At 42.3% G+C, this 22838-nt stretch overlaps 1 protein-coding gene across 2 annotated transcripts in view; it reads left to right on the forward strand.

Moving 5' to 3' along the window:
- LOC136947954 (glutamate receptor ionotropic, kainate 2) overlaps positions 1-22838 on the forward strand; it is a 99020-nt gene that overhangs the window by 59352 nt on the left and 16830 nt on the right. For both annotated transcript variants that reach the window (XM_067242196.1, XM_067242197.1), the window contains exons 7-14: positions 5200-5343; positions 5969-6076; positions 6619-6732; positions 7328-7534; positions 8235-8458; positions 12331-12449; positions 21474-21691; positions 22264-22489. In XM_067242196.1, the coding sequence (XP_067098297.1) occupies positions 5200-5343; positions 5969-6076; positions 6619-6732; positions 7328-7534; positions 8235-8458; positions 12331-12449; positions 21474-21691; positions 22264-22489 (1360 nt within the window). The remainder of the gene's footprint in view (positions 1-5199; positions 5344-5968; positions 6077-6618; positions 6733-7327; positions 7535-8234; positions 8459-12330; positions 12450-21473; positions 21692-22263; positions 22490-22838) is intronic.

Below are 22838 nucleotides of genomic sequence, written 5' to 3' on the forward strand. Positions count from 1 at the left end.
CTCACACATATCACACACACTCAGACGTTGCCATTGTCATCGTGTCATCATGCCAGGGGTATTAGGTCTGTCATGGATTTTGCAGTCAAATAGCCTACAGCGCCATCATTCGAATATAACCCCCACTCCCCCCACTTCTCTTTCTAAGCCCCTCTCTCCATCCTTCTCTCATCATCTTACCACCCAAGAGCAGTCATTGTCATGCCTGATCATGAGTGTTTGTCTGGCCTAGGGCTTCCTTGAGATCAGCTGATATGCTGCAATACCTTTGTGGTTGGAAACACACACATACACAAACATGGGCAAGCAAGTAGGCATTCACCCTCTCACAATAAACACATACCCGCACACATACACACACACACACACACACACAGGCTGCCCACTGGAGGGCAGGTACCCCAGGTGTAATTAGAACTGTACATTCTACTCACAGTTTTAATGTGCTCACTTTCCGTCTCCTGTAGTCCCTCTTTTCTTTCACTCCCTTTCTGTCTCTCATTTGTTTTAGAAGTGAGTACAGAACGGCGCTCAGAGGAGGTGGGGGAGTGGACGAGTGGAGTGGGCTGGCTGGATGCAAATTAATATGGAAGGGAGGACGTTCTGTTAAATGCCCTCTTAATCAGACACAGGCCAGGCAGCATGGCACTAATTGGGAAAAGCTCGGAAGTGGGCAGTGCTGCCAACAACACAATATCCCCGGAAAATTCTGGATAGCTGGGCACAGGACCTCGCGAAACCTTTTTTTTTGTCTGGATTTCCCTCCTTTCTACCTCGCTAGTCTCTCTCTCCTTCTCTATACCTCTTCCTCTTGCTACCTCTATCACTCTCTACCTCCATCTCTCTGCCCGCACTCTCTACCACTGTCACTCTTTTCTCCGTCTCTGTGATAGAATTTTAGGACATAGTTACAATGTATCTGTTTTATATAGATAGTGAATGTAAGAAACTGAGGCTTTGTAGGATACATACTCTGGAGGATGGGTGTAGCAGATTGTCTTAAGGTATTAATGACCTATATATTATGATACCTAACTAAGGAGCCAGAGGCATGGAGGTTGGGAGAATTCTTGGGTTCTCGTAACCTGAGTGCAGTAGTTTTGGATAGATCAATTGATACAGCTGACTCTGACCTTTTGGCCAAGGAGATTGTGTCTTGTGTCCTGTTTCATTTACTATCTCCTGATTTAGAGAGGGAGCTGCTACATCAAAGGACTTTGGGACACTTGGCCTGGGGGTTATATTGTCTTACACTGTCACTGACCAGTGCTAGCCTATCACAGAGACCGCTACATTGATTGATTGACCATCTAGAAGACCATTAGTTCTAAGTTCATATAAGGCAGTGTATATGTGATGTTCTTTACCACTCTTCCGAACGACCTATAGCATGTCCTTCGTTATGACTGGTCACAAAGTACTTTGTTTTCTTATGTTTTGTGCAAACTAAATAAATTGTATTGAAACCGCCATCTTGTCTATTCGAATTATACAGTACCGCTAGAATTTTCCTTCACAGTCTCTCTGTCTCTTTTTTCCTCTTTGCCTCTTTCTCACCCTTGAGCCCTAAAGTTTATCCTTCCCCTAATGCTCTGTCTTGACTCACCTCTGATAAAGGTATCGTTCCATTTTTTCTCATCCACCCCTCCCCTTTTAGTTTTTCCATAAATTCACAAAATTGTAATGCCTCTTTCTCTACCTCTCCCTCGGGCCTTCTTCCCCATTTTCCAAATGAAGAATTCTTAAACATCATCGACTTTTATTGCCTTATAAGTGGTGTCTGACGCAGCCATAAAACCTCTACACTGTAAAGAGAAACAGGGAAAAGAGATGCATGGGGGGGGGGGGCGTGTGAGAGCTCACTAGCATGAAAACGAGTTCCTGTCACCCCAAGGCTGTTTCCCGCCAAAATGATCTGACACGGCCAATGGAAGGATATCTCTTTCACTTTCTCTCTCCTTCTCCTTTCCTCTGTTATCGGCTAAAAGGCCTGAAACAGAAAACAAATTAAATAACTGAAACATGCCCCATAATTCACATCCATCATCGTTTGAACATCCTATTTCCAAAGATAACCCTACACAGGCTTGAGTACATAAAGAAGCACCTTGATGTATAAAACAAATAATAAGGTTGGTATTTAGATGAACACCCCGAGAGAAGACTGAAATCTTAGGAAAGAAGTCTTACACCTACTTCATCAAAATATTCCCCTCAAAGCTGTACACAAGAAGTAGAAAGATTTTCACTCACGGCTATTTAATAAGGCTGTTCCATCGACTTCTCTCTGTCGTGTGTGTGTGTAGTGTGTTTGTTCCTCCTCAGATACGTGGATTGGTGAATTTCAGGTCAGCAGTGATCTCATAAGATGCATACAATATGTATAAACAATGATCTCCCACCTCCCATGCACATTCTCATTCTCTAGCACCAGTGTTGCCACAGTTACTTTGACAAAGTAACTTAGTTACTTTACAGATTACTTGATTTTAAAAGTAACTTAGTTACTTTACAAGTTACTTGATTTTAAAAGTAACTAAGTTAGATTACAAGTTACTTTATTAGTTACATTCAGCAACAACACCCCTGCCGCCTCAACATAAAAATGACAACCGGCTCTGTAAGTTTGACTGTGCAGTGCTGCGACTCCAAATGTTTCTTCAAATTTGACGTCATGTTTTTGTAGCTTGATAGCACTTTGTCGCCACCAGCACAGAGTGTACAACGAACCTTGATATTTCCATCTTTAGCTGACAAATACTCAAAATAGTGATTGTATTTCCAACTCGAAAATGCGCATCTCTCTCTCTCCTCCTCCATTGTTCATTGTGTCGCTGCGTGGTAGGTCTATGTATATACACGTGACGTGACCCTCGTGCTGAAAACGTGACTTAATTGTCGAATAGGCTTAACTCCCAGAGACGCGAGAAGAAATCAAATACACACACGCACAGTGACTTGGACAAGTAACTTTAATCTGATTACTGGTTTGGAAATAGTAACGCGTTAGATTACTCGTTACTGAAAAAAGTGGTCAGATTAGAGTAACGCATTACTAAATAACGCATTACCGGCATCACTGTCTAGCACGCACGCACACACACACACATGGACTATGTAAGCCACCCCCCTTTCCTGTCCTTGGGGGGAAATGTGTGTGTGCATGTGTGTGTATTTGAGGGCCGGTTTGGGGGGAGGAGGTGTGCTGTCTTATCACAGGAATTATGGAATTATGCAGAGGTGCAGAGCTGTTTAGCATACTGATATGGTAAAGGGAGCAGGATACACGCAATTACCCATACAGTGCAGACACACACATATTTATGCCCAAAGACACTCATGAGAACACATTACACATACAGTCTTGGCATCTCAGTGGATTTGTTGTTCACCCGTTCTAAATGAGGAAATGGCACAGCTAAGACAAACGAGGCATGCCTCTGGGAAGGGGTCAGTCACAACTTTGCTGTGTGTGAGTGAAAGAGACCGAGAGAGAGAAAGAAGGAAAAACAGAATCCACTTACAGACAATGGGAACACTAAACATGATGTTTGCGATGTGATATCACATACTTTTATGTGATAATTTAATTAGGTTTCCGTTATCCGGAACTTACTTAAATGGAAAGACCGAATGGAATAAGAAGAAAAAAGAACAGAAGAAGTTTAAAAGACAAAAGAAGAACAGACAAAGAAATTAGCCAGGGCATTTACCGGTACTCTTATCACTCGTTCCAGAGAGAAAAAGAGAAGATAGAAACAGAGACGGAGAGACAGAAGCCAACCAAATGCAGGTCAGGCTTTCACTGCCACAACCCCCCATCCCTTTCCCCAATCACACGAGCCTTGGGCTTGGGCTCAAATCCAGCCTGGGCCATGTCCCCCCTCTCTCTCCCTTACATTTCCTGTTACTCTTACAATTTTCTGTCCAAATTAAGCAGGAATGCCCTCAGAACACATACATAAAAAATCCAGAGGAAGTTCCCAAATATGGGCATTGCAGCAGAGACACATAAACCCATCCTAACACATTCGTCTAAAATGCCCAGACTGATCTCTAACATATCCAACTTCTAGCCTCAGCCATCTAGCTAATTGCATCCCTGTTGGCCCTGTAAGTGGAAGTGCTATCCTGTGGGCGAGCCTGTGAGATATTGCCATGAACAGGGCCATCAGTCAAAACCAGCAGTATGCAGCCCCGGGGTGGGGTGACCGTGACAGAGCGTCACAGTAAAGACATTACAGCTTCCAGTTTTTTTCGTTGTCTGTTTCTGGCACTGTGAGCTTAGGGGTAGCTGTCCTGGGCAGTGTGAAAAGTTCTGAGCTAAATATGGACATTGGTTTAATTCAGGCAACATCAGGGTTTGAGTTGAGGGAACAGGGCCAGGGGGTGGAGACGGACTTGTTTTTACGAGTACGACGCAATCCACACGCATGATGTACCCCCTCTACCAGCACGTACAGTGTCATGGCATGTATTTAAGGTGTGATTCTGGTTGTGACTGGCAGGGCTGCCTATGCGCCATCTGCACTGGTGCCCGCTCTGCTCTCTTGCTCCAGGGAGCAGGGACACCATCAGGGGCCATTAGTCTCCATGGTGACAGGCTGGCTGGCCAGATCCCAGGCTAGCCCAAGCTACGCTCAAGGAGGCTCTCTCATTGGCACAGACAGCGCCTGCGGTGTCATTGGCCGGTTCTTCTTTATTTCTCCACTCTCTGATAATATCCACCATGTTTGGAGGATTGGAGGGAGCCTATCAGACAGTTCAGCTCTGCCATTGAAGAATCGTGAATGCGTTATGATTTGGCTCAGTATTTGATGTTATAACAATTTAAGATGTCAATGTTTTTCCAACACAATGTCATAATCGTACTTCATAGCTAACGGCAATGTTATGACAGGGCTGGTCTGTGCTAACGTTCATACAGCCATCCAACTCCTTCTTGATGTCATAACGATTTAATGAAGTACAATTAAGTGTTTTACTTTTAAAACACTTAAAGTAATTAATTGTAGTGCTTTTTACCTTTGATTAAAAAATGAAGCCACAGAATACGACCCTACTATTTATCGACAAACGGATAACGGAAACTTAATTAAAGTCAGGTCCCTTCCGAATTTTTTTGCAGAACAACAAATAAATTTATAAATAAAACTCTCTCTCCACTCCAACCCCCCCCCCCCACCCCCCCCTCAACAGACGGACGCAGCGCTGATGTACGACGCCGTGCACGTGGTTGCCGTGGCAGTGCAGCAGGCGCAGCAGATCACCGTGAGCTCGCTGCAGTGCAACCGCCACAAGCCCTGGCGCTTCGGGGGGCGCTTCATCAACCTCATCAAGGAGGTACGCCACCGCCGTGAAAACCACCTCCTCTCCCGGCCCCCTCGCCCTCCTTCTACTCCGAACCACCAGCGTGATCCCACACCTAGTGTCCACCCACAGCTGTCTCGGCCCTGCAATTTTTTTTAAAATTTGTTTTGCTGTTTTACTGTCTTTTGTCTTTCCCTGTGGTTTACGTGTGTGTTTTTGTGTGTCCGGGTTGTTTGATGTGCAGCAAGCACACGTTTGTGCATGTCTACACATGGGTCTCGAATGGGGCAATCTATCTTTCTATCTAGCTATCCATCCAAATACCGGTATATCAAAGGCTCTGTGTGACAAAGCCTTGTCTCTTGTGTCCCTTGTTCTGTGCAGTGTTTAAATTGAGACAGTGCAGAGAGAAAGAGAGACAGAGAGAGAGAGAGAGAGAGAGAGAGAGAGAGAGAGAGAGAGAGAGAGAGAGAGAGAGAGAGAGAATGCAAAACTCCAAAAAAGTTGTGGAGTTTTGATGTACGCTTAAAAGGGTATAAGATGGTATATGACTAATCGAATGATACATCCTTTGAGTGTTCCAACTTTGTGTGTTTTTGTTGTGTTTGTGTTCTTGTTGTGTTGGTGAGTAATGGAGGGGTGTGTGTCTGTATTGCAGGCTCATTGGGACGGTCTAACTGGACGCATTCTCTTCAACAAGACCAACGGATTAAGGACGGACTTTGACCTCGATGTGATTAGCCTAAAGGAGGACGGACTGGAAAAGGTGTGTATTTGAGTGTTGTATGTGTAATAACAATGTGTAACATTATTTTAGGAATGAGAATTTTTTGGGAATTTAGTTAAGGGGTCGGATTTAGGTGTAAGGCCGGAGAGGCTTGAGTTTATAGTTCTATAGAAGCTTGAGTTCATAGTCCTGTAGGTGCAAATTACCTACTGTTCCAGACGAATGTGATAAGGGACAAAGGTGTTAAGATTATTCAGATCTACCAAAACAGCCCTACATCTGTAAAGGATTAGGTTTATGGTTGACGTTTGAGGTTTTTAGTTCAAGGTTAGCGTCAACGTTTAGAGGTTTAATTCAAATATCAGAATAGAAAATAATAGAATTTATATTATTTTGACTCCAAAAGTAAAAAAATGTGTGAGTGCTGAACATGAGTATTAAGGAGGGTGTCCTAGGACAAGTGTGTGTGAGTTTGTTTGTGTGTGTGTGTGTGTGGTTGTCTAGGCATGTGTTTTTGCCACCACAACAGCTGCGTGCAGCACTACTGTATAAAGACCATACACCTGTTTTTTCTCCAACAGATTGGAACCTGGGACCCCCCCAGTGGTCTGAACATGACAGAGAAACACAAGAGCAAGACAAGCAACATCACCGACTCTCTGGCTAACAAATCCCTGCGCGTCTCCACCATACTGGTACTACACACACATACACACACACTTTTAAAGGAACAGTAGAGCAATTTGGACACTATAGCCAAGACAACAAAAGGTTTCTTTTATTAAGCCTTCCAGCTTTTTCCTTTCTCTGGACAACTATCTCCCATGTATCCTGTTATTCTCTCACTCCTTTTACTCACCTCTCTCTCTTTCTCTCTCCTTTAATTCCACACCTGCTTGCTCACCCTCTGAATCCATCAATCTCTCTCTCTCTCTTCCTCCCTCCCTTTCTTTCTCTCTCCCTTTCTCTTTCCTTCTCCCCCTCCCTCTCTCCCTCCCTCCCGTCCTCTCCATCCCTCCCTTCCCTCATCTTTCCCTCCTCCCTCTCCTTCCCCCCTCCCTCTGTTTCTGTCTCCTCCCCCCCTCTCTCCCTCCCCCTCTCTCTGTCTCCCTCTCTTTCTCCCCTCTCTAACTGCCCTCTCCCTTTCTCCATCTCCCTCTCCTATCTCCCTGTCCTTTCTCCCTCCTTACCTCCCTCTGCATCCCTCCCTCCCCCTCCCCCTCTCCCCCTCCCTCACTCCTCTCCCTCTCCTTCCCTCTCTTCCTCCCGACGTGTCCTTCCACTCTTCAGGAGGAGCCGTACGTGATGTTCAAGAAGTCGGACAAGCCTCTCTATGGGAACGACCGTTTTGAGGGCTACTGCATCGACCTGCTGCGGGAGCTGTCCAACATCCTGGGCTTCCGCTACGAGGTGCGACTGGTGGAGGATGGCAAGTACGGCGCCCTGGAGGAGAGCACCGGCCAGTGGAGCGGTATGGTGCGCGAGCTCATTGACCACGTGAGTTAGCTCCATGCACGCACTAGACGATTGCACGCGCACACACACACTCACATACATACACAACCAGCAGACCCACCAGGTACACACATACATACATATATACATACAGACCAGCAAACACACCAAACACACACACAGGCATACATTCAGACCAGCAGACCCACCAGGTACACACATACATATATACATATAGACATACATACAGACCAGCAAACACACCAAACACACACACAGGCATACATTCAGACCAGCAGACACACCAGACACACACATACATTCAGACCAGCAACTGCATGAACACACACATATACAGAGAAGCATATATACACGCATGCACATAACGCAACAGGTAAGCATCAGTGTTGCCATGGTTTCCCCCCTTTGCTCGTTTAAACCCCCACCATGTTGGAACAATCGATTAGTGGGCAGAGTCATTCTTTGATCAAACGACTTCGCAAGTGACATAGCTAAAACAGATTGGATTGGGAGAATAATTTCCTCAAAAACACAAAAATATTTTCTCATTCTCAGCGGAATTAACGAGCTTGGCAACTTGCTCATCATGCGATCCTTCAGCATCTGTCATTGGCCAGCTCCAGCTGTTGACAGATACCAGATCTTAATTTGATTTGTTGTGAAGTTTTTCCCTTGGTCACTGATTGGTGGACTTTTCATTGCTTTCTCTTTTTCTGTGCAGAAAGCCGACCTGGCAGTTGCTCCCCTGGCCATCACCTATGTGCGCGAGAAGGTCATTGACTTCTCCAAGCCCTTCATGACGCTGGGGATAAGTATTCTCTACCGCAAGCCCAACGGAACCAACCCTGGGGTGTTCTCCTTCCTCAACCCTCTCTCGCCCGATATCTGGATGTATATTCTGCTGGCTTGCTTGGGTGTCAGTTGTGTGCTGTTTGTCATTGCCAGGTAACACACACTTCTTTCCCTCCTTTGCCCCGCCCTGCCAACGCACTGTCCCTCCCCTTCTCCTTTCCTCCCTCTCTCCCCCCCATCTTCCTCCATCCCTCTCTCCCTGCTTACACAAACAGACAGCTGAATTTGCCCCCAGAGCGCCAGTGTGTGAAACTGACAAACAAGCTAGTTTGCCTTCTGGAAAGCTCTGACAGAGTGTGAATGTAGTCAGATTAAGACAGTGTAAGAAACATGCCCCAAAAGCTACTTTAAGACTGCCCTCAGCTGGAGTATTATAGTGTTGACAGCCTTAGTTAGCCTTGGGCAAGAAGGACCAGAAGAAACTGTCTGCATTGCCTTTTCCCATCTCTGAGTGAACCTTGGACATTGTATGTTGCTGGGTTTACTTTTAGAGGTGCCTTATATAACACAATTTCTGGAAATTGTTTCCCATGTTGACCAATTACCTTTGTTGGCCAGCACATTTGCAGAGCCTTGTTTTAGTGTACTCCCTCTGCAGCTGTTACATAGGGTATACTTAGGCTTGGTAAGTAAATCACTGCTGCTCATGATAGCTTGTACGCATGTTCAATGCAGAAAGGTGTTAAGTTAACCTCTGAGCTCTCTTACGGCAACCGGCTTTGGTTTAAGCCTGAGGGTTTTGTTGTTAATGCACCTTTCGCTGATGTTACCGGCAATACGATCACCTGCGAGAGAAGCAGCAACTGTAACCTAAGTTAGATCACGCCCATTTGTTGTTCATTTCAAGACACACTGAATTAGTCTTTTATGTTTTAGTAAGCCACAGCATTTACAATAAGTTGCTGTACACACTCTTAGAAGCCTTGTGGGACAGTCCTCTAAACTATACAAACCTCTAAACATTTTTTTATTGAACCTTTCTACTTGAAAAGCAGTTTTAGGTTGATGGCAAAAAAGTATTCACGTTTCCACAATTTTCTTCACCACATTCATCTCTTCTTCATTCCTTAATTAGCTTCATTGGATTCATTAGATTTTCTAGATTCCGCATTTTGTGTAATACATTTCAGTGTACGTTTTGGTTCTGACCTATAAAAAAAATGATTCACAGGAGGCAGTATTGTAATCACTGCCAGAAATACAGAGCCCCCTCCCCTTCTCCCAACCCCATACACCTACACCACCCCTGTTTTCGACACTCTGCAAAAGCACCCTTTTCTGTTTTTTTTATCTGCTGAAAATTTCATTTTTGCACTCTGTGAATTGATCTTTTGTTTTGTGTTTGCTTGTTCTTGGAACATAGCCACTCGAAAGTGTTTCATCAACCAGAGCAAAGATGTCTGTTCACCTCAGGATTTCCAACCTCCACATCGACTACATGCACATTTACCCTCTTTAGGCGGTTTTATATAAGGAAAGGATGGGGATATATATATATATATGATGTATATAAATATGCTATATGTTTGTAGAATGTGTGTTGGCACCATGAGGACATGTACATAGTTGATGAGGCCATCTCCTCGTCCCTACGGCTTTCCCTTTAGCACCATGTCTCCTTAGATGCTCTGGGAGAAGAAAAGAAACAAATCTATAAAGGCCGCCACAGTAATTGAATCTAGTGAACAGCGGAGGGAGTCTGTTCGCCATTGTGGCAGAAAACAGGAGGGAAAGAGGACAGAGTGAGCGAAGGAGGAGGAATCTTGTTATTATTCTATGTGCTGTCTGACATGTCCCTTGTGTTATGCCCGAGGGGGTGACCTTACCCTGGCGTGTTGCACATAGTCTTCCTGGTGATCAGTGTACGAAGCATGGCCCAGATGGACATAGCCAATAGGTCACACGGTGGATTTCGTTCTCTCTCTCGCTTTGTCTTTCTTTCTCTTTCTTCTTCCATCCTATCTGCCCTCTGTCTTTGCTGCTCCCTGCATTTGTGTATGTATGTCACATTAGTGAGAGAAAGAAAGGGGTTTTCTTCTCTTCCTCTTATCTCTTTCTGCCTTTCTCTTTCTGTCTCTTTCTTACACAGGTTCACTTACACATATACTGAATGATTTACAAAAACACACACCGACTCCACACATACATGCATTTATGAATACCGTATTTGGCACACACACACACGCACACACTGCATTCCACACAGAGAGCTACACAGGCACATCGTGTAGCAACAGTGTCCAGCAGCTCCAAGGAGACCGAGCTTATTGACATTCCAGCAAATGAAGGCGGCCAGATAGGGCTGACAGGAAGACTTATGGTGTGTCATCACTGCCATGTCCTCCAAGATGATGCCCACAGGGACTTGTACCAGGAAGAGCAGCAGTAAAGGCAACACAAAACGAATGTGTGCTTGAAATCCACTGATTCACACTCCTTTACTGCTAGTAAAGGAGAACCTTAACCCTTGTGTTATCCTCGGGTCATTCTGACCCATCAGTCATTGTGACCCACCGTCGTATTGCGACAACTTTACCGCATACAAAAACAAAGTGAATCATTTTCTTTTAACCGTTGGGCTGTCTCAGACCCCCCACATTGCGAAGGTTAAAAGAAAATTATTTGTATTTGTTTTTGTATTGGGTAAAATTGGGTAAACACAACGATGGTTCGTTATGAACCTTTGGGTCATGTGACCCGAAGGCAGCACAAGGGTTAATTAAGAATGGTGGTTATGATGATAGGAAAAACAACCCCAAACCACACACTGATGAAATGCAGTATTTGTGCAAAACACATATGGGGAAAGAGAGTAACTTTTTAAGGAATTGATTTGTGACGTTTTGAGTCTTCTTCTTGGAACCCCATGGGTGTTGCCACAGCTGTGTTATAACAGTCTGTGTTATGAGCAGAAGAACTGGGTTCTAACATAATATGGTATCAGCGCAATACTAGTTTGTGTTTCATTGTTCCTTTCTAGCATACAGTGGAACACATTACCTTTACCATCCAAACACCCAACCCCCACACCCACCATTGAAAAATATTTAAAATACCATTTTGAATTAGATTTATGTTTGTAGGTAGTTGACAATGGATTTGCCTCTGTTTGACGACATCTTATGCTGATCTATTCCCCCCATCACACATTCAATGTGTGACTCCAGCCGATTTGGGACCCGACAACATTTCCCAGTCCCCACCGCCTTGGTACAGTGTCACTGCTCCTCTCATCCACTTCAGCACAAACTCAATCAGCTCCTGATGCTAAATGCTGACACAATAAGGCCGTTCCACCCTCGCTTAGGATATTAAATGAGAAAAATCCCCAGGTTGGCTTGAAGAGACAGAGAGGTAGATAGCAAGGGAATTACGGGGACAAGGAAAGGTAGGGGGCAGGAGGAGAAAGGAAAGGCAGTGGGGAAGGAAGAGAATAAATGGAAGGTTTGGAGGGTTGGAGGTGTGTAGTTTGGAATAGTTGGGTTGGGTTTAGGTGGAGGGGTGACTAGGAGGCAGTAGGGATCCCTCAGTTATGGCAACCAAAAGGAGCAGCAGTCAATGAATCACAGCGGACTTTAAAAGATTATCACAGCCGGAGATGTTATCACAGAGGACAGCGTTATTTCACTCCATCGATCGGCCCCCCTCACAATAAACTGGAAACATTTGAATACGTCAATATGTTGATCTGGACAAGGTGAATGATTCGTTTTGCTCACCGTGGAGAGTACAAGCCTAGGGGTGGTCGTGGGGGGAGGGAGAGAGGGAAGGGGAATCAAACAGCGTTATATTGCTTTTGTTTCCCTCCGTAACCTCTCCACAAATTATTCTGGATGCTTTTATCACCTCCCTACACACAGCCAGACACATTGTCTTGTGTGAAAGATATACATATATTTATCTGTCCCATTAATTGACCTGCGCATCTGTGTTTTTTGTTTGTTGTTTTTTCTCTCTCGTCTCAGGTTTAGCCCCTACGAATGGTACAACCCGCATCCATGCAACCCGGACTCAGACGTGGTGGAAAACAATTTCACACTCCTTAATAGTTTCTGGTTTGGTGTTGGGGCTCTCATGCAGCAAGGTAGACACTTCCGCCTGCTGGTGCTGTGGCTCCCCATGTCCCACTGTCTCTAAGGGGTGTAGCACGGTCTTACCCAGGCCCCGCCTGGTGCATTCTGAGGCCTCTGGGAGTGTATAGCAGAGGTTTAGTTGTACAGTTGGGGTTCATTTGAGTTAGAACATATATATAGACATATATATAGTATGTATTTAAATAACACATGTACTTATATAAATACACACACACATTCACCTATTTATAAACTCCTCAAAAAAAGTTCGGAAACGTTATTTCGGTCAATTACGTTTACATTACATTTAGGCATTTAGCAGACGCTTTTATCCAAAGCGACTTCCAAGAGAGAGATTTACAAAAGTGCATAGGTCACTGATCATAACAACGATATAGCCCCAAACATTGCGAGGAGCCAAAACATGAAGCATACATTGTGAAAAACCAAATAAGTGCCAAAGGGAAGAACCATAAGAGCATGCAGTTAAACAAGTTACAATTAAACAACATGAAACTCAAAAAGTGCAAGAGTGTACCTGTAGAAAAACAATCAACAGTAAAATATTTCACAGCGAGTACAACAAATCCGTTACAACTAACCAACATTATTATGTTGGTTAGAAGGGGATTACTCCTCCCCTTCAGTAATACCAATTGGTATTGTATTTTAAATCATTGGAAAGCCTGATTAGTAACCTTTACAACGAGGTACAACTTGTAAGGATCGTGCATTCATGGAATGAGCAACACAGCTAACCGTGTGGGTAGCGGCCCAAAAAAAATTGCCAAAATCTCCTGCAATATTCTTCTGTTGGTATTCACTCTTGTTTTGAGTTGCTTGGTGGATTGGATGAAATAACGTTTCAGAACTTTTTTTTGTTTATATTTATGTATATATTCATAAATACACACAAAATACAGTGCTATTCCAGCTTGACTAAACAACTGATAATTGTGTGTGCTTTGCCTTCGGCAAGGGCACAACCTTTGTTCTCTCACATATATATTTATTGGGTGTGCTCAAGCCTTCAGCGAGAGCACAACCTTTGTTCTCTCACATATATTATTATTGTGAGAATGCTGTTCAGCATTCTCACTATTGTTTTTCCAACTTCTTAGTTCTTCCGCCGTTTTTTGTCCTTTAACTAGTCCTGCATACTTTCACCGATTCCTACAAATTTTGTATCAAAACGTTCAGCTCCTTCAGGAGATGTGTGCTATGTCTTTTGGTATTTCTCACTTTTATACTTTTTAAGATATTAAGGTTTTTGTGCAAATAATTTTCCCATTAAAAGTAATGGTAAATCCTTTCAAATCATTAAAAAGCTTCCTCCTCTTTCAAACGTAACTACTTCAGCATACTTTCAGCTAGAGACACCATTCAACCTTTAAAATGTTCACAAGACATTCAGCTATTCCCAAATGATTCAGCGTTTTGAAATATTCAGCCAATGTTGAATTATGACAGTTTCAAATACATGAAAACTTGCTCCTCCTTGATTTTTATGAATGAGCAGCAAGCAGAGTGGCACACTGCTGCCTGCTCTTTTTCTGATATTCAACTAAATTGTCAAACAAATTCCTGTAACTTTCAAATAGTTTAACTTACAGAAACAAGTTATACCTTAAAATGTAGGAAACATGTGTCCTCTTTCAGCCAATGTAACTACTAAAGAGCTCACATTTACAGATGTTCAGCTATGAGCCTTGAAGCGAGGGGCAGCCTTTCAAATTCTCTCACTTCAATGGAGAGGTGGGTAAAATCCGTCAGAGAAAGCAAAAAGGAAGACGATTTCGAAACTGCCGGTAGAGACATATTTCTGACCGCATAGACATATAAAGGACATCTCTAGTTTCGGCAGAGTCTCGGAAAATATCCTCATTTTATTGATTGGACGTGTAGTTTTGCGTCTAGGTCAACTTGTTTGAGGTGTGTGGATGCTAGGTAAATGTTCGTTTTTCTCTCTGCCTAGCTCGTTAGCTATCACAGCTGCGCCATCACCGTGGCAACCAAACAGACACGCACCATGAACGTTTTTGAAACTGCCAAAGGAGTTGTATTTCTGACCGCACAGACACAAAGGATATCTATGGTTTCGGCAGAGTCTTGGAATGAAATATACGTAATTGTGTGGGAAATGTAGAACAGCGGACAGATTCGATATTTGATATTTTGTTAGTTATGGCCATTCTAGTGACGCTACTGTCATCATGGCTGCTAATAGAACGGCGAAACCAGGTCACATACGGTCTAATAACTACCATTCATTACCTAGCTACAAACAAATGCTTCGTAACTGAAGAGTATTTACTTTTTATTGGCGATATTGACAACAGAGGTTAAGGAACTTGTCTTTAATCAAAATATGGTCTCCGTTTTCAATTTGAAGCAGTAGAAGTCAGGTGGCTGAGCGGTGAGGGAGTCGGGCTAGTAATCCGAAGGTCGCCAGTTCGGTTCCCGGCCATGCAAACTGACGTTGTGTCCTTGGGCAAGGCACTTCACCCTACTTGCCTCGGGGGAATGTCCCTGTACTTACTGTAAGTCGCTCTGGATAAGAGCGTCTGCTAAATGACTAAAAGTAAATGTAATGTAGATCTAGCTTATGTAGGACATTTTCCATTGCATCCTCTCTAGCCCTCGGTTATTATTCAAGCCTATGGTGTTAATACAGTCTGTAAAAATACCACTTTGACACACTTGCAAGAAATGATCCGCTGTTTAGATGTAGCATTATCTTATTATTTAGATGTAGCATTATCTTATTATTTAAGTATAAAAAACTCACCAGGGACAACGACAACATTGGCAACCCTGCACTATGAATTATTATTTTGATGTCATCTTAAATTAAGTGTCTGAACAGGACTGGTGTGCAGGCACACATGATTAGTTTCTCTTCCGTCTTGAACCTGACACCTAGATTCTAGGTTAGAAATGTTGCCAGTCTGTTGCCAATGACCAACGGTTGCTACGTTTTTCCAGCAAGTTCAAGTCATTCCAGTGTTGTCCTTTTACCTTCAAATTCGTTCAACCCAGACTTCAGCAACTGGTTTTCTGCTAAATCTTGACATTTTCCTGCAGCTCATCTTTCTGAATTTTTGCCCTTATTGTTTTGCATTTTTCTTCTTCTTTTCTTCTCTTTTCTGTACTTTTCTGCCTTCATCTTGCTGCAGGTCCTTTCTAACATACATTTCAGGCCTTTTGAAACTCCAGCAAATAATTTTCTACTAAATTTTCAAATTTTTCATAATTGGGTGTGCTCAAGCCTTCGGCGAGAGCACAACCTTTGTTCTCTCACATATATATTATTATTATTTTTTTCTTTTTTTCTTTTTGCCCCCCTAAAACTCAGTAAATACTTGGCCTACATAGACAACGTAGGTGTCAAAAGTTTCGTCTTGGTAGCGATTGAGTTGCTTCTATTGGAATTTACGTTCCGTTGCATGGTTTAAGCGTAAGTTAAGTTTTTGTGGCGAAAAGTGAAGCTAACGGTGGCTAATTTGCTAGCCACAGTCACTGACGTTACTAACGTCACTGCGTCACTAACGTCACGAAAACACGCGTGACTACCTTTGCCAGAACATTCGTTTCACATCTGTTAACTTGGGGGATAGCTAGGCTAACTATAGCTTTACTGCAAGGCAGCTGCAGAAACGCCACAAGAAAAGAGGCCAGGGTGATAACTATTTACTCATTTTACTTTGTGATATGACACACAATTGTGATGTGTAATGTACAATATAAGCTGATATTATTAAGGAAGTACATCTACTTTCGGAAACAGTAGTCTACTATTTCACTGAAGTATTAGCATCATGACATTAGCCTGTGTTTCCCGGGCAACACATACTACAGTGGTCTATGATGTAGCGTTATCTGTTTTCAATCGTTAAAATAAACATTCCTCACATATACATTTTCGTTGTAGGATTTATTCTGACATTAGAAAACGATTTGTTGGTGAAATTACCATTACCTGTGGTTTCAAACCAGTGTAGCTCACTGCAACGCTGTAGCTTACGCGAGACACACTACAAAAACATCTAGCTACAGTACACAGCTGTTTAGGAAGTCAAACGGCGACAGAAAATGTTCGGCACTCCCCTTACTTAAATCAAAAGTCTATCTAACTACTAACCTGAACTTCATTGCCACAGCCTAAACGTTGTCAATCTGTTAATGAAAATAATTAATTTCAGCCTAAACCGTACAACGGAACGTTAAATCCAATTCAACCAACGCAATCGCTACCAAGACGAACACAGCAGTAGTCTAGTACTGTACAGTAGTAGTACAATTTACCGGGGCAGCTTCTCAACACAGGGCTATATCGCATTTTGCGTTGTTACTGACAATGATCGCTACCAGTGAGCTTTTTATGAATGAGCAATTTTCCACTAAATAAATGTCAAGCTTATTTACGTTTTGGGGGGCATATTTTCAGTTAGCAGATGGTACCGTTTGAATTGCGATTCCATCTTCTACTGCCGGGTAACGTCGTAGAATAATCTTCAAAGGGGTTGTTTATTCATGAATGAATGCAATATGAGTAGGCTAAATGCCTGAAAATATCATGAGAAGAGAAAAACTTAAAATGACGTTTAAATCATAGAGATTAGGTCAATTTTTACACCGGTCTGCAATAATGTCACGAAAACACGCGTGACTACCTTTGGCAGAACATTCGTTTCGCATCTGTTAACTTGGGGGATAGCTAGGCTAACTATAGCTTTACTGCAAGGCAGCTGCAGAAACGCCACAAGCAAAGAGGCCAGGGTGATAAATATTTACTCATTTTACTTTGTGATATGACACACAATTGTGATGTGTAATGTACAATATAAGCTGATATTATTAAGGAAGTACATCTACTTTCGGAAACAGTAGTCTACTATTTCACTGACATATTAGCATCATGACATTAGCCTGTGTTGCCCGGGCAACACATACTACAGTGGTCTATGATGTATCTGTTTTCAATCGTTAAAATAAACATTCCTCACATATACATTTTCGTTGTAGGATTTATTCTGACATTAGTAAACGATTTGTTGGTGAAATTACCATTACCTGTGGTTTCAAACCAGTGTAGCTCACTGCAACGCTGTAGCCTACTGTACCCGAGACACTAGTGTGAGTAGCTAACAACAACTCCTCAGCTGTTTAAGTCAAACGGCAACAGAACATGTTCGGCACTCCCCTTACTCAAAAGTCTTTCAGTAGGGAAACTATCTGACTACTAACCTGAACTTCATTGCCACAGCCTAAACTTTGTCAATCTGTTCATGAAAATAATTAATTTCAGCCTAAACCGTACAACGGAACGTTTAATCGAATTCAACCAACGCAATCGCTATCAAGACGAACACAGCAGTAGTCTAGTACTGTACTGTAGTAGTAGAATTTACCGGGGCAGCTTCTCCACACAGGGCTATATCGCATTTTGAGTTGTTACTGACAATGATCGCTACCAGTGAGCTTTTTATGAATGAGCTATTTTCCACTAAATAAATGTCAAGCTTATTTACGTTTTTGGGGGCATATTTTCAGTTAGCAGATGGTACTGTTTGAATCGCGATTCTATCTTCTGCCGGTAAAGTCGTAGAATAATCTTAAAAGGGGGTTCTTTATTAATGAATGAATGCAATATGAGTAGTCTAAATGCCTGAAAATATCACGAGAAGGGACAACTTAAAAGGACGTTTAAGTCATAGAGATTAGGTCCATTTGTACACCGGTCTGCCAAATGTATTCGTTTTGATTCAGCCTGTCAGCTGCCTCTTGCAGGGGAAATGAGAAGACATCATATTTCATTCTACACTTCACTCATATTTTGAGTTGTAAATGAGCAGCAAAAAAAAGATGCTTTTAAATCTATGTAATCTTTATAAATAATAAGTAGGCCCGATGCATTTTTATATAAAATATACAGACCCCTGTGCAACCGACGCAAGCAAGCACACCCTACAATTTCCCCAGAAATTGTATCCTCTCTAGTTATTTCTCTTTTTGCATTTTTCTTCTCTTTTCTGTTGTTTTATACATTTATCCAGCTCCAACCCCTTTCAAAAATACCTTTCAGGCGCTTCAGCTTATAACTGCTTTTGCTTTCTGCTTTTTTAGCATGGTCAGCTATCCCCATTCAGGTTTTCAGCATTCTCACTGCTGTTTCGCAGGAACAGCCGTTTCTAGTTTCTTTTTGCCCCCCTAAATCTCAGTCAATATTTGGCCTACATAGACAACCTAGGTGTCAAAAGTTTTGTCTTGGTAGCAATTGAGTTGCTTGTATTTTTATTTACGTTCCGTTGCATGGTTTAGGCTGAAGTTAAGTTTTTGTGGCGAAAAGTGAAGCTAACGGTGGCTAATTTGCTAGCCACAGTCACTGACGTTACTGACGTCACAAAAACACGCGTGACTACCTGTAGCAGAACATTCGTTTCGCATCTGTTAACTTGGGGGATAGCTAGGCTAACTATAGCTTTACTGCAAGGTAGCTGCAAAAACGTCACAAGCAAAGAGGCCAGGGTGATAACTATTTACTCATTTTACTTTGTGATGTGAAACACAATTGTGAAATGTAATGTACAATATTAGCTGATATTATTAAGGAAGTAGGCCCACATCTACTTTCGGAAACGGTAGTCTACTATTTCACTGTAGCATTAGCATGACATTAGCCTCTGTTGCCCGGGCAACACATACTACAGTGGTCTATGATGCATCTGTTTTCAATCGTTAAAATAAACATTCCTCACAAATACATTTTCGTTGTAGGATTTATTATGACATTACAGTACAACTAAACGATTTGTTAGTGAAATTATCATTACCTGTGGTTTCAAACCAGTGTTGCTCACTGCAACGCTGTAGCCTACGCGAGACACATTACAACATCTACACAGCTGTTTATTTTACTTTGTGATGTGAAACACAATTGTGAAATGTAATGTACAATATTAGCTGATATTATTAAGGAAGTAGGCCCACATCTACTTTCGGAAACGGTAGTCTACTATTTCACTGTAGCATTAGCATGACATTAGCCTCTGTTGCCCGGGCAACACATATTACAGTGGTCTATGATGCATCTGTTTTCAATCGTTAAAATAAACATTCCTCACAAATACATTTTCGTTGTAGGATTTATTATGACATTACAGTACAACTAAACGATTTGTTAGTGAAATTATCATTACCTGTGGTTTCAAACCAGTGTTGCTCACTGCAACGCTGTAGCCTACGCGAGACACATTACAACATCTACACAGCTGTTTAGGAAGTCAAACGGCGACAGAACATGTTCGGCACTCCCCTTACTTAAATCAAAAGTCTTTCAATAGGTGAAACTATCTGACTACTAACCTGAACTTCATTGCCACAGCCTAAACTTTGTCAATCTGTTCATGAAAATAATTAATTTCACACTAAACCGTACAACGGAACGTTAAATCGAATTCAACCAACGCAATCGCTACCAAGACGAACACAGCAGTAGTCTAGTACTGTACTGTAGTAGTAGAATTTACCGGGGCAGCTTCTCCACACAGGGCTATATCGCATTTTGCGTTGTTACTGACAATGATCGCTACCAGTGAGCTTTTTATGAATGAGCGATTTTCCACTAAATAAATGTCAAGCTTATTTACGTTTTTGGGGGCATATTTTCAGTTAGCAGATGGTACTGTTTGAATCGCGATTCTATCTTCTGCCGGTAACGTCGTAGAATAATCTTCAAAGGGGGTTCTTTATTAATGAATGAATGCAATATGAGTAGGCTAAATGCCTGAAAAGATCACGAGAAGGGAAAACTTAAAAGGACGTTTAAGTCATAGAGATAAGGTCAATTTTTACACCGATCTGCCAAATTTATTCGTTTTGATTCAGCTATGAGGCTGCCTCTTGCAGGGGAAATGAGAAGACATCATATTTCATTCTACACTTCACTCGTATTTTGAGTTGTAAATGAGCAGCAAAAAAAAGATGCTTTTAAATCTATGTAATCTTTATAAATAATAAGTAGGCCCTATGCATTTTTATATAAAATATACTGAAATATCAGTTGTACAATTTCATTAAAAAACGGACCCCTGTGCAACCGACGCAAGCAAGCACACCCTACAATTTCCCCAGAAATTGTACCCTCTCTAGTTGTTTTTATGTTAAAGTTATTTTGTTTAGCAAGGAAAGCACTGTAATTTGACTGTTAACGTAGATTCAGAGAGGATGACAGTGGGGCCATTTTTGTTTTAGAATCCAAACAAGCCAAGTTTAAGCTGCCATCCAAAAGGCAGCGGTATGTTTTGGAGGCTAACAGCCATTTACGTTTAAATTGGTTTCTCCAGTCTCGAGGACAAAGCCCGAGGAACAGTGTGATTATTTAAAGACATAATGGCTGTGAAATTTCCCAGTGCCTCCGTAACAGTTCAGTATGACTAGTCGAGTTCTCATGTACTGTAACTGATAGAAACTTTATGTCCGATCATCTAGTAAGCATTTTATTTTTTTTAAGAGGGGGAACATATGGTAGCTCATGTTTAAATACCATGTCATATTATTCGGAGCAAATATATAATATTCCTCATTGCATTTCCAGATACAACAGTTGTTGTGGTGTTTGTCTTATCATGGCCTGCTAATTACATTTGACATGTTTAAAGCTTTCAGGCTTCCAAATAGGCAGTTACAGCAGTTCATTACATTTAAAACGTCTTAGGCCCAGCTGTTGTATCCGAACCTAGCCTACAGCAGCAAAGGACTACACTACCCAGAGTCCTCTTCTCTTGCCCGTGGCCTTTTAACCCCCCAGAGAACAGTGGTATATGGAGTCAGGATATGAGGTTACTTTGGATACATGAATCTCCGACCCAAACCTATCTATTTCCATGACAATCCTTGAAGCTTTAATATAGATCTCTGCATGCACGCATGTGAAAAGTGGTGACTTGTAAGTTTGATAAATGTCGGGGAGGCCGGCATCCATGTTGTCTGGGTGTCCGTGTGCTGTGCTTTAACTTCTCGCTCATGCTACCCAGGCTCGGAGCTCATGCCCAAGGCCCTGTCCACCCGTATCGTGGGGGGCATCTGGTGGTTCTTTACCCTCATCATCATCTCCTCCTACACCGCCAACCTGGCAGCCTTCCTTACCGTGGAGCGGATGGATTCGCCCATCGACTCAGCCGATGACCTGGCAAAGCAGACCAAGATCCTCTACGGAGTGGTGGAAGAAGGGTCTACCATGACCTTCTTCAAGGTAACTCCCTGGACCACCCACAACTGGAGAGGCCCATGGACTGATCTATGGATATGTTTTTTTCAGTGAGAGCTTGCGTGGTGCTTTTGGAGGTTGAAAAGATATCCCAAACTCTGCAGGGTACCTCGGTGTTCACAGTGTGGAGTCAAATATGTTTTTTTTTTAATGTCCTATCCTTCCTGACCTTCTGTGCTTTTCTAAGAGGCCAAAGTTTTCAATCCAATATCTTTTTTTTATAACAAATGACAAGAAAATAAATGCTGCATTTCAGAAAGCAGACCCACATGCTCTGTTGCAAGAATAGTGGTCTCCTTTTATCCTTCAAGATGAAAGCTCCATCTACATTTTATCATTACGCTAGGCTCAATTATGACCTATGAAATTATGATAACTGTTATGTTTTATGTTTTTCCAGGATTATAACATTGTTAGGACACTATTATTATTATAGCTTTCATATGAATCATATTATGATTATTATTTATTTAATACTAAATAGTTTAGGTCACTGTTATATTTTAAGAAAGAAAAGTCTTACTGCTTGTACACCTTTTCTCCTTCCTCATCTGTAGAAGACCAAGATCTCCACCTACGACAAGATGTGGGAGTTCATGAACAGCAGAAGGCACTCTGTGATGGTGAAGAACGTGGAGGAGGGGATCCAGCGCGTCCTCACGTCTGACTACGCCTTCCTCATGGAGTCCACCACCATTGAGTTTGTCACGCAGCGCAACTGCAACCTTACACAGATAGGGGGTCTCATCGACTCCAAGGCCTACGGAGTCGGAACGCCCATGGGTGAGTTTTTATGTAACTGAGGGTGTGTGTATATGTACATGTACACGTGTGTGTATGTGTGTTTGTGTTTAAATTAGCGTGTGGGTTAAGTTAATGCTTAATTGCATGTGTGAATGGAAGGGTTAATTAACTGTCGCTGATGGATTCATGGTCAGGCAGGTAGGATTATCAAGAGTGCACATGTGTACATGAAAGTATTACTTTCAGATTTATACCATAGGTTATAAAAAGGTGTTGGGTTCAAGGATCAAAGTCAGGCTCTGTAAAAACGTTCTTTTTTAAAACTACGATACTACACACTCTTGCTCTTCTAATCAGCGTAGCTTCATTGCGACCGCACCAACCGCAG

Source organism: Osmerus mordax, chromosome 8 (assembly GCF_038355195.1).
Source record: "Osmerus mordax isolate fOsmMor3 chromosome 8, fOsmMor3.pri, whole genome shotgun sequence".
NCBI lineage: Eukaryota > Metazoa > Chordata > Actinopteri > Osmeriformes > Osmeridae > Osmerus > Osmerus mordax.